Here is a 13,075-nt window from a genome sequence, read left to right as displayed (position 1 = left end):
AGCGGCCATGGCTCACAGGCCCAGCCGCTCTGCGGCATGTGGGATCTTCCTGGACCGGGGCACGAACCCGTGTCCCCTGCATCGGCAGGCGGACTCTCAACCACTGCGCCACCAGGGAAGCCCCACACATAATTTTGATTTGCATTTAACAAAGTCTAGGAAGGAATGTGAAGCAGGAAAGAAACATGAAGAAATGTTCTGCCTCACTGGGCGTCATTATATATTTAAACTAGCCACAGTTTAAAATAATGAGAACATTCAATGTATGTAAGATTATAGCAATGGTAACAATATATTGCTGGCTGCAGTGTAAACAGATGAAATACTTTTAGAAAGCAATTTTGTAATAAGTCTCAAGAGTCATAAAAGTTCATAACCTATGGTCTAGTCTTATTACTACTTGGAATTTATGCTGTATCCATGTGTAAAAGAAGAAGAAAGTATAAAAAGATGAATTTTAGCATTAGAAAAATTGGATATCATCTAACTGTCTAATCATGGAGAAATGGTTTAAGTAAATTATAGTAAATCCAGTCCAGTGATGTTATGCAACCATTAAAAACACCGATTATAAAGACTGTGTAGCAACATGGAACATGTTTACGGTATAATTTAAAGTTTTAAGAAGGTTGATTATGTGGACAGAAGCATGAAAAAGCATGCAAAAGTGAAAACAGTTGGCTAGAGTGATTTTTTTTTTTTTTTTAGCGGTACGCGGGCCTCTCACTGCCGTGGCCTCTCCCGTTGCGGAGCACAGGCTCCGGACGCGCAGGCTCAGCGGCCATGGCTCACGGGCCCAGCCGCTCCGCGGCATGTGGGATCCTCCCGGACCGGGGCACGAACCCGTGTCCCCTGCATCGGCAGGCGGACTCTCAACCACTGCGCCACCAGGGAAACCCTAGAGTGATTTTTTTTTTAATGCTAGCATTGTTATATTGTGAATTTTGCACTAGAAATGGAAGACACTGGGGAGATTGGCGTGCTTTGGAAAGACAGGGTGCTGAGTGCGGTGGGCCGAGGTCCCTTGCTGGGCACAGAGTCTGTGCTCTTTCTTGTCCGTGTGTTGTGATGGCCTAGGAGCTCCTCGCTGGGTGGTCTCGTTACGGAATCAGAGCGAAGGTGGAGGGGCTGGCCTGAGAGAGTACTGTCCGGTGCTCTGACACAGCCAGAACACTTTGCACGCTGCCCCAGGAGATGGGCTGAGAGTCATTGTCCAGTTGAGGGACCCAGGATACAGTGGGGGTGGGCATGGGGCAACTCCTGGGGCGCATCACCCAGTGTCACCCTCCCCCCAGTATTTTTACACTGGGGAACTCGGTTAAAATGAAATTTAAGATAACAAGTGATTTTAAAGTTTAAAAGACAGGCTAGAACTGTATAACCGAGGAGTGTCATGCAAGTTGGAAGGGACATTTCGAAGAGGTGATAGACAGTATGTGTATGTGCCTCAGGGTGTCCTCCCCCTTATGGATCGGCTGCTGGTACTTCCTTTTCTCCCCTCCCTGCCTGGTTTTCGGGGCTGGGGGGGTGGTGGCAGAGTTAATCCCATCCGAGGAGCCTCTCTGGGAAAAAGGGGAGGAGCCAGCGGAGACTTGGACGATGCTGGGGGGCAGGTTGAAGAAGCAGGGAGAGGGGATTGGGGGCCGGTGGCGGCTGGCTCTCTGTACCAGCAGCTGCTGGGACAAGGGATGCACCCACGGGATGAGGATGCACTGTCAGAGGACGGGGCTCGGGACCTCAGGTTTGTGTGTCTGCGCCATCTTTGGGTTTGTCGCTTCTGTGTGGGTGGGCTTGTTCGTTCTAACCACACTTCCCGTGCGATGCTTGGTTCTCCTGCCGCCCATCCTGCCCCCACCCACCTCCCACATGCTGATGAGCCCTGTGACTCAGCTGCTTCTCAGGACATCAGAGCAGCTTTTTTTTTTCTGGGCTAGAACCACAGTCAGGAGATGTGTAACCAGATTTCTTCTTTTTATCATCTTTCCTTTTGGTCCCTGAGGGTCCTCTCCCACCATGCAAGTGGGAAGCCCCCTCTACAAGAGTAGACTGTTGGAGGATTGTGGAAACAGTGGCTTCTCTGGCCTCTGACTTGAGAAAAAGACAGGCCCCTTGGGCTGAAGAGGGGACATTGGAAAGGCAGCGTGAAGTCGGGTGCTGTGCTTGCTGGCTGCACCCAGAGACAGTTGGCTTTGTCATCCACTGCAGTTTATACCCTTCCCCTTAGGGATGTCCCGGGTGGCGACAGCGCTGAATCCCCCGGAACGTCTGTCTCTGTGGCTGCGCTGGCATCAGGGGAATTTGCTGAGTTTTCTTGGGGGTTGGGTGCACCCTCACTGCAGGGCTGACCCAGCCTTTCTGCCTGGGACTCCTGATTTCCCCTGATTCCCTGGGGGAAGCTGCATCCTTTCTCAGGGATCTGCTTCCTCTCCAACCAGCGCTGGGCCTCTCCCTCCCCATTTTTGACCCTACCCCTTGGCTTGAACCCATCTCTCTCCCTTTCCTGAACTCACTTTGGCCAGTGGTGAGACGGGAGCTGGGATGGAGGCTTAGTTTGGGGAGGTACCGAGGAGCTGGGGATCTGGCCACAGGGACCTCTGACCACGTGATGCACTGCGTGCAGGGGTGTCTCCCCGCTGGCCCTCACCCTCGGGGTCCTCCTCTCCCACTGTGCTGCTACTTCGTTCTCCTCTGCCCTCTTTCTAAACCTCCTCTTTACACTTTTTCTCCTTTTCTCTCCTCCTCTTTTACTCCCTTCTAGCTGTGCTGTTTCATCTGTGTCCTGTTTCCCTGCCTGCTTTCCTTTTTGTCTCCCATCATTGCCCAGCGAGTCGCCGCGGGATCCCCTGACCCGCCTCCCTCCTGACTGAGTCATCTGCCCTGTTGGGATTCTGCCTGACCTTACCTGGAATCAAGGGATTCATTGTTTCCTGGCATCCTGGTGTGTGAGCAGGGTATTTTTTTCTTGGGGCAGCGTCTCAGCACCGCAAGGCCCCGCCACCATCCACATCCTTAGAATTCGCCTCGTCTTGTGGGCATGTGTGTCTCTGCATGTGGACTTTCCTCCTGGCCAGGAAGCCTGCGGGCGTGGCATCTTGGTAGCTCAGGGGCTTACCCAGGGTCATGGTGCAGGGCACGGCCCGAAGCCAGCCGTCTCTCAGCTGTGCTTAGTCATAGGCTCAGGGCCATGGCGGGCTTGGGTCACAGTGAATTTTTGCTTTGTTGGAGCCAAGCAGGACCAGGGGTGGGTGGGGTGGGTGGCGTCTGTCCTTGAAGTTCTGACTGTCACGTGGGGTTTTCTAACCCTTGGGCACCGTGTCGCACTTCTGCAGTGCATTGTGCATCCAGGTGGGGTGTAGCTGCCTGTTGGAGGGTGCTTTTCCTCTTGGGGAGGAGAACAGAGCTCCTGCCTTTTCCTTTGGCTCTTCAGACAGACGGAAGGGAGCCAGGAGAGGGGAGGCCTGTCTGAGGGTGCGGAATGTCTCAAATCGCCGGACCCTCTTCTGCAATCAGGAAAGTGTTCAGGTTTGGGCTTTCTTCTGCTCCCTCATTCCTTCGATTACAAGTGGCTTCTGGGAAATGGCAAAGTGAAGGAAGTGGTCCTGGGGCTGAGGGGTGTGGCCCTGCCCCAGGAACCCCTCGGATTTGATTCCTTGGTACCTTCATGGAGCTGGAGGGGCTGCTCTTCACACCTGAATTCTCGGCAGAGTTTATCCAGGTGTTTGCACGGGAGCTCAAATCCTTTCTGCAATAGTTTCTTTACGTATAAATTGGGTTATAACCTACTTCACAAGGCTTTTCTGAAGAGTGATAACAATACCTAGTGTTTATGAATGCTTTGTCTGTCACGTACTTAATTCTCGCCAAAATCTGGTGTAGGTCCTATTATTATCCCCATTTTACAGATGCAGAAACTGAGGCATGGAAAGATTAAACAGTTTGTGGTCACACAAACATCAGTAAGTGACAAGAACTGGGATTTGAACCCAGGCCCCTGACCCAGAGTCTGGACTCACATCTTCCATGCGTGTAAAGTTGCCTAGCGCTCTGCTTGGCACGTAGTAGAGCCTCAGGAAAGTTAGTTGAATTCATGGATTTTGGTGACTGTTCATGGAACAGAGTTGACAGAAGTTTCCAGGGTCTGGTTGGGGTGGGACATCTGGGGCCCTGGGGAAGGACACCCGTGGGAGAGGGTGGCAGCCTCCCTTCTGCAGAGGGGAGTCAGGCCGGAGTGAGGCACCCGCTGTACTCTCCTTCTCACGGCCCCTCCCTCCCTCCTGCCATACAGGGTAATGTGAACAGAGCCCAGGAATGCCTTATGTGGATCGGCAGAACCGCATCTGTGGGTTTCTGGACATCGAGGAGAATGAGAACAGCGGCAAGTTTCTGCGGAGGTACTTTATTCTGGACACGCAGGCCAACTGCCTTCTCTGGTACATGGACAACCCCCAGGTGAGAGGTGGTATGGGAAGGGGCAGGGTGGCCGGCCGCCCATCATTGCTGGGGCGATGCACACAGGGTTAGCCTCAGGGGCTCCCTCTGTCATGGGCAGCACAACCTGCTGGTCAGGAGGGAGGGAAAAACCCCACAAAGGCGCGCGCGCGCGTACACACACACACACACACACACACACATGCATACACACACGCATGCACGCATACACACATGCACAGGAAACCATCCCAGACCTTAGCTGGAGGAGGAGGAAGCTCATCTCTCTCCTGCCCCTGGGGATCTGGTGCCTTTTCTCAGGCCTAGGAATTTAACCCTTGCACAAGTCCGGCAGAGGCCGGCTGGGCTGGATGCAGGCTCTGAGGCATGGCTTCCTTCCTCTTACCTGTGTCAGGAGTGCAGCCTCGTGGCCACTCCTGTTCTTCCAGTCTGGGGCTCCTGCCCAGCAGAGAATTGACCTGGTTCCCTGAACTGGACAAAGGTTGGACCTGTTTGGTCTCCTGCCCAGGGAGTCATAGGATCCTGGGTGGGAGGTGACTTTGGGGGCCACCCAGTTTGTGACAGATGAGAAACTGAGGCTCACATTGGAGTTGACTTTGGCAAGGACGCGGCAGAACGGGGTGACTCGCTTAGCGTTCTGGGGCATCAGGCACGAAGACAGCCCCCGAGGCTTTACTGCTGTGCCCGGGAATCCCTTGAGTCATCACCAGTCTGGGAAAAAGTTGCTCTGCTCCTGATTTGGGATCTCAGGTCTTCTTTTCTGGCGCTCTGAGTGTTGTTCAGTCTTCCCTTCCTGCTGCCCTGGAGCAGTCTGGTGGGTCCCACACCCCTTCCCGCCCCAAGGCCTGGCATGGCCTGTGGACCCAGCAAGGTCGTGGGTCACGGCCCTGTTGGGGCGGGAAGGGGTGTGGGCTGAGAGCTGGCTCTCGTTCAGAGACTTGGGCAGAGGAGAGTCTGAATGTTAGGGGAGGGGTTTTGCTTTAAGAGGTGAAGTGGAAAAAATCCGGGTACTCATCCTCTAGAGGCCCTTGGCATTTGTCCTCTGGATTTGATGGCTGAGAGAAAATGCTATAAATACAGACCACGTACTCAAGTCACTGCCACTAATCACCTTCTCTGGGAAAGACTTAACCCTAAATAGAAGCCCCATGTTTCACCCCACATCCCTGGTAAACCCTTCTGTGGGCTACTTTCATTTAACGTGCTGAGCGTGCAGAGTGAAACCTACACACAGACCCTCCCATCCTTGACGTACCTGGAATGCTCGCCTCTTACCATGTTTTGGTCTTGGGTTTGTTTGCCTTTGGGCTCTGCTACATCATTTTCCCTCCATTGCTCTGCACGGGTGCCCACAGCTGGGCCAACACATCTACTATGAAAGGAAGTAGCATTTAAGGTGCTGCCTTCCCACCGTTGGAGGGATTGGACTCAAGTCTTTGTTGCCAGTACACTTGGCTTCTGATGGGCCAGGGCTGAGCCCCAGGCTGGGGTCTCTGGGTCTACTCTTTTCCCTTTTCTCCCTTTGTGTACCTTCTCCTGCTCACCTGCCTTATTAGCTCAGGTGTTTCGAATGGATTTTTGTCCTGATTTACCTGCTTAGTGCCATGCTCCCTGCCTGGACCGTTGTTATCGGAAATTCACATGCTTGGGGAATCCTGCCCAGCTGTTGCCAGCTCCCTCCCCTGAGACTGGACCCTCCTTCACGGCCTGGGCCACAGGCTGAGGGTCTTGCTGTTGGCGACGGATCACCCAGGACCATACTGCCACCGTCTCGAGTCTCAACTGTTGGCAGTGCTCGGGATTTCCCTTGCTGTGTCCTGCCCTCTGATTCGGCTGTTCCTTGGTTCCAGAACCTGCACTTCCCTCGGGCGCTGTGCCTCGGGCCGCCTTGCAGGGGTCTCTGGGGTCAGCCTCTGCGGCAGGTCGCACCCTGCCCAGGGCAGCCTCCTGCACCTCTCTGCCCCCTGAGCTGTCAGGATGCTCTTTCCTCCAGAGCCTTCTTCGAGTTTGAGTTACAAATAGAACTTGTGGTCCCTGCTCGAGATTCTTTACATTTTCCCTGGAAGCAGAGGTTTTAGCTGGCTTGGCAGATGCCTGGAAAAGGGGAGTCTTGCTGTGACATAGCAACAGTTCAGAACATTTTACTGCTTCTTCGTCAGTGGTTAGCTTAGCACTTTGTTGTGTTAACGCCAAACAGCCGTTCCAACTAAGGGGTAGATCTTTTTTGTAAGCTGTAAAATGGTATCAGTGAGCATTTATTAATATGTGCCACGCGCTGTTCTAAAGACTTCATTGGTTTTTTTTTTTGAGTATATAAATGATTTTATTGCATAACAGTTAGTAGGCATTTTGGATACAGTTACTCTAATTTGGGACTTCCCTGGTGGCACAGTGGTTAAGAATCCACCTGCCAATGCAGGGGACACGGGTTCGATCCCTGGTCCGGGAAGATCCCACATGCTGCGGAGCAGCTAAGCCCGTGCGCCACAACTACTGAGCCTGCGCTCTAGAGCCCGCGAGCCACAACTACTGAGCCCCCGTGCCACAACCACTGAAGCCCATGAGCCTAGAGCCCGTGCTCTGAAACAAGAGAAGCCACCGCAGTGAGAAGTCCATGCACCGAAACGAAGAGTGGTCCCCGTTCACCACAACCAGGGGAAGCCCACGTGCAGCAACGAGGACCCAACGCAGCCAAAATTAAATAAATAAATAAATTTATTTAAAAAAAGGCAATTAGTCTAACTTTAAGACTTTTTCACTTTTTCTAAATAAAACATTTAGAAAAATGTTTTTATTATCTCACTCTCTTATATTTTTATTTATTTATTTATTTTTATTGGAGTATAGTTGATTTACAATGTTGTGTTAGTTTCAGGTGTACAGCAAAGTGAATCAGTTATACATATGCATATATCCACTCTTGTTTTAGGTTCTTATCCCATATAGGCTCATTGGGTTTTCATTTCATTCCGACAGGTCTAGTTGGTAGGCATCATTATCCTCATTCTAAAGGTGAGGTGGGTGAAGCAGAGAGGGAAAGAAATTTGCCCATGGTTTTGTCATAAGAACGTGACTGAGCCGGTATTCTAACCCTGGCCGTCTGAATCCAGCTCGCCTGCTCTTATTGCTGAGAATGAGACAGTCATCCTAATGCTGCTTGGGAGGAAGGAGAGCTCTTAAAGGTGAGTCTGTGATTAAGAAAGAGAAGCTGGGGGACTCTCAGGGCTGGGAGGTCCTCTAGAGGGCAGGTGGTCGTCTGGCTTTTGATCCAAGTGTCCAGCATTTGATAAATGTGCGCTCATTGAATGAACGAATGAGGCTGTCGGAAGGGACGCCTTTGTGAAATGCAAAGTGTCCAGCACTGTTCTCCCGGGACTGGGGATGGAGTCTACACCCAGTGCAAGCTCTGCAGAGTGGGGCGAAGCAGGGAGCCAGGAGTCAGGAGGAGATGGATGGGAGGTGACCCAGAAAAGCAAACTGGGGGGCAGGGGGGTTGGCCTTTCCCTGTGGAGAAGGACATTGGGGACTGTGTGTAGTTACTGAACATCTTAAGTTTATAAGGAAAAGGAGACACCTGATATAATAGTTTAGGTATTTAATAGGCATTAATAAGCAGGATTTTTTCTGAACTCAGGTCTTTGATCTTTGCCTGTTTAAACCACTTGGAAGTCGGTGTTTGGGAGCCTGTTTTTACTACCACTGCTACTAGTATTACTAACTGCGGGTTATACTTACTGAGCGGTTGCCATATACCAGCCATTGTGCCGAATGCTTGGCATGTGTTATCTCATTAGGTCCTCCCAGTAATCCTGGGGCGCGGGGACTCTCTCACTTTCTCTGCAAGGTGCAGAGATGGTCAGCGGCTTTGTTCAAGGCCATGCAGGTGGTAAATGCCGAGCGGGCCCTGGAGCCAGGTCTGTCTGGCTTCAGCGTCTGCACGCCTCATCTTTGTCTGCCTCTTTCCTCCAGCAGATGTGTGTGGTCCGTCCTGTGCAGGGTCCTGGAGATGGTGTGGAGGGGAATTCACCAGGAAGCTTCAGGTTTAGTTGGGGAGGTGAAAACAGCACACATAAAACAACAGTGCTAGTGGTTGCTGAGGGGGCAGGGGGGCAGGGGAGGGACGGAGTGGGACTTTGGGACTAGCAGATGAAAGCTTTTATATAGAGAATGGATAAACAACAAGGTCCTACTGTGTAGCCCAGAGAACTGTATTCAGTATCCTGTGATAAACCACAATGGAAAAGAATATGTTAAAAAAAAGAATGTATATATATATACACGTATAACTGAATCACTTTGCTGTACAACAGAAATTAACACAACAGTGTAAATCAACTATACTTCAATAAAAAAATAAAATAAATTTACTGGTAAGCAGCAACAACAAAAACAAAAAACCCTACAGTGCTAAAAAATCCCAGTCCCTCTTTATTTATTTTTTTAAAATAAATTTTAAAATTTTATTTATTTATGTTTGGCTGCGTTGGGTCTTCGTTGCTGCACACGGGCTTTTTCTAGTTGCAGCGAGCAGGGGCTACTCTTCGTTGCAGAGCACGGGCTCTAGGCGCACAGGCTTCAGTAGTTGTGGTGCATGGGCTCAGTAGTTGTGGCTCACAAGCTCTAGAGCGCAGGCTCATTAGTTGTGGCGCACGGGCTTAGTTGCTCCGCAGCATGTGGGATCTTCGTGGGCCAGGGAATCGAACCTGTGTCCCCTGCATTGGCAGGCGGATTCTTAACCACTGCACCACCAAGGAAGTCACCCAGTCCGTCTTTATAACAAGGTGGCGTATCATTAAAGTGAACAGCCCAGATGCCAATAGTTTGGGTGAAGGAGAAGGGGTTGCAGTTTTCCCCTGCGGTCCAGGAAAGATGTAGGGCCTGGAGGTGGAGTCTCAGATGGAACGGTCCCAGGCCTGGGAGACAAGAGATAAGGATGAGGTCCTGGCTCTGCCACTGAGTTGTTTTGTACGTTAGGCATGTCATCGTAGGCACTTTGGATGATCCTTAACGCGGCTTTTCGCCCTTCTGTTTCCCAAGGGGCTGAGACTAGAGCAAGACCTTTGAATTCAGCATCATTATTTAACACATATTTGCTAAATATGCCCCATGTGCCAGGCATCAGCCTAGATGCTGAGGCTGCGACAGTGCATTAGACAAAGTCTGGGCCTTCCTGGAGCCTGCACTGTAAGTGAGGATATAGAGGATTAGATAAAATTGCTGCAGGGGGAACTGCAGGGCACCCCTTCAAGGAGGGGTGGCTTAGATCCAGGTCTGCAAGGATGAGCCAGGTTAGAGTCATTATTGCTACTAGCGATTCACGTTTGTAGCGCATTTTACAGGTTTGAAGTGTTCTCACTTACAGTATCTCACTTGACTGTTAGGCGCCTTGTCCTAAGCACAGCCTAGGGGGACAGGAGGGCACCTGTGAGGGAAGCAGCATCACTATGGGACAGAGGCAGCACCCAGGAGGGAAGGCAAGCTTGCCTGCTTGGAGGGTGTTCAGGCTTCAGTTCCCCAGAAGGAGACCCTGAGACCAGGACTCACCGAGACAAGGATTTGTGGAAAGTTCTTTTTTAAGGAGAGAACTGGGAAGCAGGACAGGGAAGGGGAGGGAGCCCGACGAGGGTCTGAGCTCAGGCCGAAGTCGGCAAAGGCTTAGCCAGATGTCCCGGGGGACCTGCCGTGAGTGGTCCCAAGGGAGCTGGCTTCGCACACCGCACTGTGGACGGTCATGGTCTTGGCTCTACGCAGGGGGACGGAATGGATCCACTAACCTGAGGACAGCCCTTGGAAGCAGAGCTGCAGCAAAACGGCAGATTTAGGAGGCCAGTGGCATGTCCACTGGCGGGATGGTGGTGCGTGCGTGTGGGGGGTCGGCGTGCTGGACCAGGTACAGCCTTGAGTGCCTGATGGAATTTAGAATCCATATGATAAAGTATGAAATCAAGGCTTTTTTTTTTTTTTTTTGCGGTACGCGGGCCTCTCACTGTTGTGGCCTCTCCCGTTGCGGAGCACACGCTCCAGACGCGCAGGCTCAGCAGCCATGGCTCACGGGCCCAGCCGCTCTGTGGCATGTGGAATCTTCCCGGACCAGGGCACGAACCTACGTCCCCTGCATCGGCAGGCGGACTCTCAACCACTGCGCCACCAGGGAAGCCCAAATCAAGGCTTTTTTAATCCAGGCAGTGGTGGCACCAAACAGATAGAGGATGAAACCCATTAGCTAAAAAGGACCCTATAAATGGAAAGTTTCAATACTATTGATTATGGCCCCTGATTTGGTTCATGCATTTAAAAATCAACCTGCTGACAATATCGAGCACACAGATAATTCCTGAATAGAGACAAACATGGGCTGGATTTCCTGCCAAACATTACAATGATATTATGGCCCCAGCACATGTATTTCATTTAATGTCGGTCCCTGTCATGACAGAAAAGGTGAAATTTCTTAATTGGCCTGCTCCACTTTATTACCGACCGAGTAACCCACTATGTTTTAGTTGCACGGCGATGCTTACGTACAACTCTTGTGAGGCCCACGTGGATAGGTAATTGCGAGACTAAATTATATTGTCCCGAACGAAGGATAAACAGAAGCATGAAAACAATATTGCACTAGATAGTTGTCCTTGTCAGATTTACTCTGTAGATTGTATTTTCTCTCTTTTGCCAGTAAATACTCAGATGCTTTTACTTTACAAAGGCCATAATGTGAATTATGAATCATCGTAATATCCAAAAAGATAGCATTTCTCCTCGTAACTCTGGGGCCCCGATAAAAGCCCTTTGCTTTTTGCTTTTTTTTTTTTTTTTTTTTAAAAGCTGAAAGCCGTTCTTTCCACTGAAAGGTGCAAAGAGCTTCAGCAGTATTACAAAAAGATGGATATTTGGCTACATTTTAGTAGAAAGAATACAGAAAAGTGGTAGAAAATGATATTAACATATAACATGGAATGGACAATAGTTTTGCCTTAAAGCCTGGGTGAAAATTGCTATTTTTTAAAAAAATTGCATTTTCTGTATCAAAAACCTCTTTGAGCAAAATTTGGCTGAAATCCAACAATGTTTAAAAGATTTTTGCATCATATGCTAAACCTGCCAAGAAAGTCAAAATGCCAAGAAGCAGGATGATAACTTTCTTTAAAAAATGGCCAAGGGCTTCCCTGGTGGTGCAGTGGTTGAGAGTCCGCCTGCCGACGCAGGGCACACGGGTTCGTGCCCCGGTCCGGGAAGATCCCACATGCCGCGGAGCGGCTGGGTCCGTGAGCCATGGCCGCTGAGCCTGCACGTCCGGAGCCTGTGCTCCGCAACGGGAGAGGCCACAACGGTGAGAGGCCCGCGCACCGCAAAAAAAAAAAAAAAAAAAAAAAAGGCCAATACATACACATGGTATAAAATTCTAAATGTGGGAAAGCTGATTTAGTGACATGTGTCTCCCTTCCACTCCTGGCCCCCAGTCACAGGTCCCCTAACTAGAGGCAGCCAGGGTTTCCAGGTTCTTGTGTGTCTGTCCAGAGATATATATTCTCAGCACATATAACCATCATGATAACTTTCAGGTCTTTATCAGTTTGGGGGGCAAAGTGTTGTTAATTCATGGATTTTATGTAATTGGTGTATTAACTATCCACGGAGACACATGATTTCAAGGGTTAAGTGGCATTTCTGGCCTGTTTTTGTCCATGCTGGGTTAGCGTAGAATGCAGAATGCCTTTGGGGAAAAAAACTCCAAAAAGAAGATTTCGAGCAACAGATCTTTTTTTTTTTTTTTCCATCAAAATGCAAATTCTGCTTAGGGTAAATTATTATTAAATTAATGGTTTTAGCATTAAAATGTCGTATGGACTTTTCGAGAGTTAATATAAAATACTGTAAGTGTCATTTTGTTTTATGCGCTTTCTATAGGAATCTTACTCTTTAGGGCGATTCTCGTTTTTATAACAAGATGTACTTTGTTTAAATTAAAAAGAAGTAAAAATTAAGAAGCACTTTGGGGCAATCATGTTAATAGCTAGCACTACTGGGTATTAAAGTTCAAGCAGAGGTTTTACTAATGCAGAACCATGGGGATGACTGTTCTAAGTTTTCTTAAAATTTGTCTTCGGTTATATTGTTGTTAAGTTTTGCTTTAGATTGTAACCTTCAGCATTTGTTTAGTGTATCTATTATATACATCTCTTTTTATATAGTTATATATGTATTTATATACAAAAGAATGCCATTTTATTATTTTAAAAAATGTCTCTAAGGCAAAGCAGGCAACTGTGTGTTTGCGAGAAGGGCTGCATATCAGATTTTGCTTCAGAATCCATCCTGTTTAGTTACGTCAGCCAAGCACAGGACAACTTGATGAACACGTTAATTGGGAAACACCCCTGTTTTTGAGCCTCTGTTGTCTCTACCTCTGACATTGTTGCTGTGAAGATTAAATAAAGTAATGAATGGGAGAGTGCTCTGATAAACTCTAAAGCACTACAGAGGTGCTATTTGTTCACGTTTGTTCTGGCAGTGACATCAGGATGGGCGGGGAAATGGGAGGGCCTGGAATCGGGGAAGACAGTGAGGAATTTGTCCTGGATTTTCCTGGGGTGTCTGCACGGTGGTGGTGCAGTGGGAACAGAGA

General features: G+C 49.5%; 1 protein-coding gene across 5 annotated transcripts in view; it reads left to right on the top strand.

Moving 5' to 3' along the window:
• The window catches only part of PLEKHA2 (pleckstrin homology domain containing A2), a 56,668-nt gene that overhangs the window by 7,452 nt on the left and 36,141 nt on the right, over nucleotides 1-13,075 (top strand). For all 5 annotated transcript variants that reach the window (XM_079909200.1, XM_079909199.1, XM_079909202.1 and 2 more), the window contains exon 2: nucleotides 4,286-4,449. In XM_079909200.1, the coding sequence (XP_079765326.1) occupies nucleotides 4,309-4,449 (141 nt within the window). In that variant the 5' untranslated portion in view covers nucleotides 4,286-4,308. The remainder of the gene's footprint in view (nucleotides 1-4,285; nucleotides 4,450-13,075) is intronic.

Source organism: Stenella coeruleoalba (genome assembly GCF_951394435.1).
Source record: "Stenella coeruleoalba genome assembly, chromosome: 21".
In the NCBI taxonomy this organism is placed as follows: Eukaryota; Metazoa; Chordata; class Mammalia; order Artiodactyla; family Delphinidae; genus Stenella; species Stenella coeruleoalba.
This window is presented reverse-complemented; position numbering and strand designations above follow the sequence as displayed.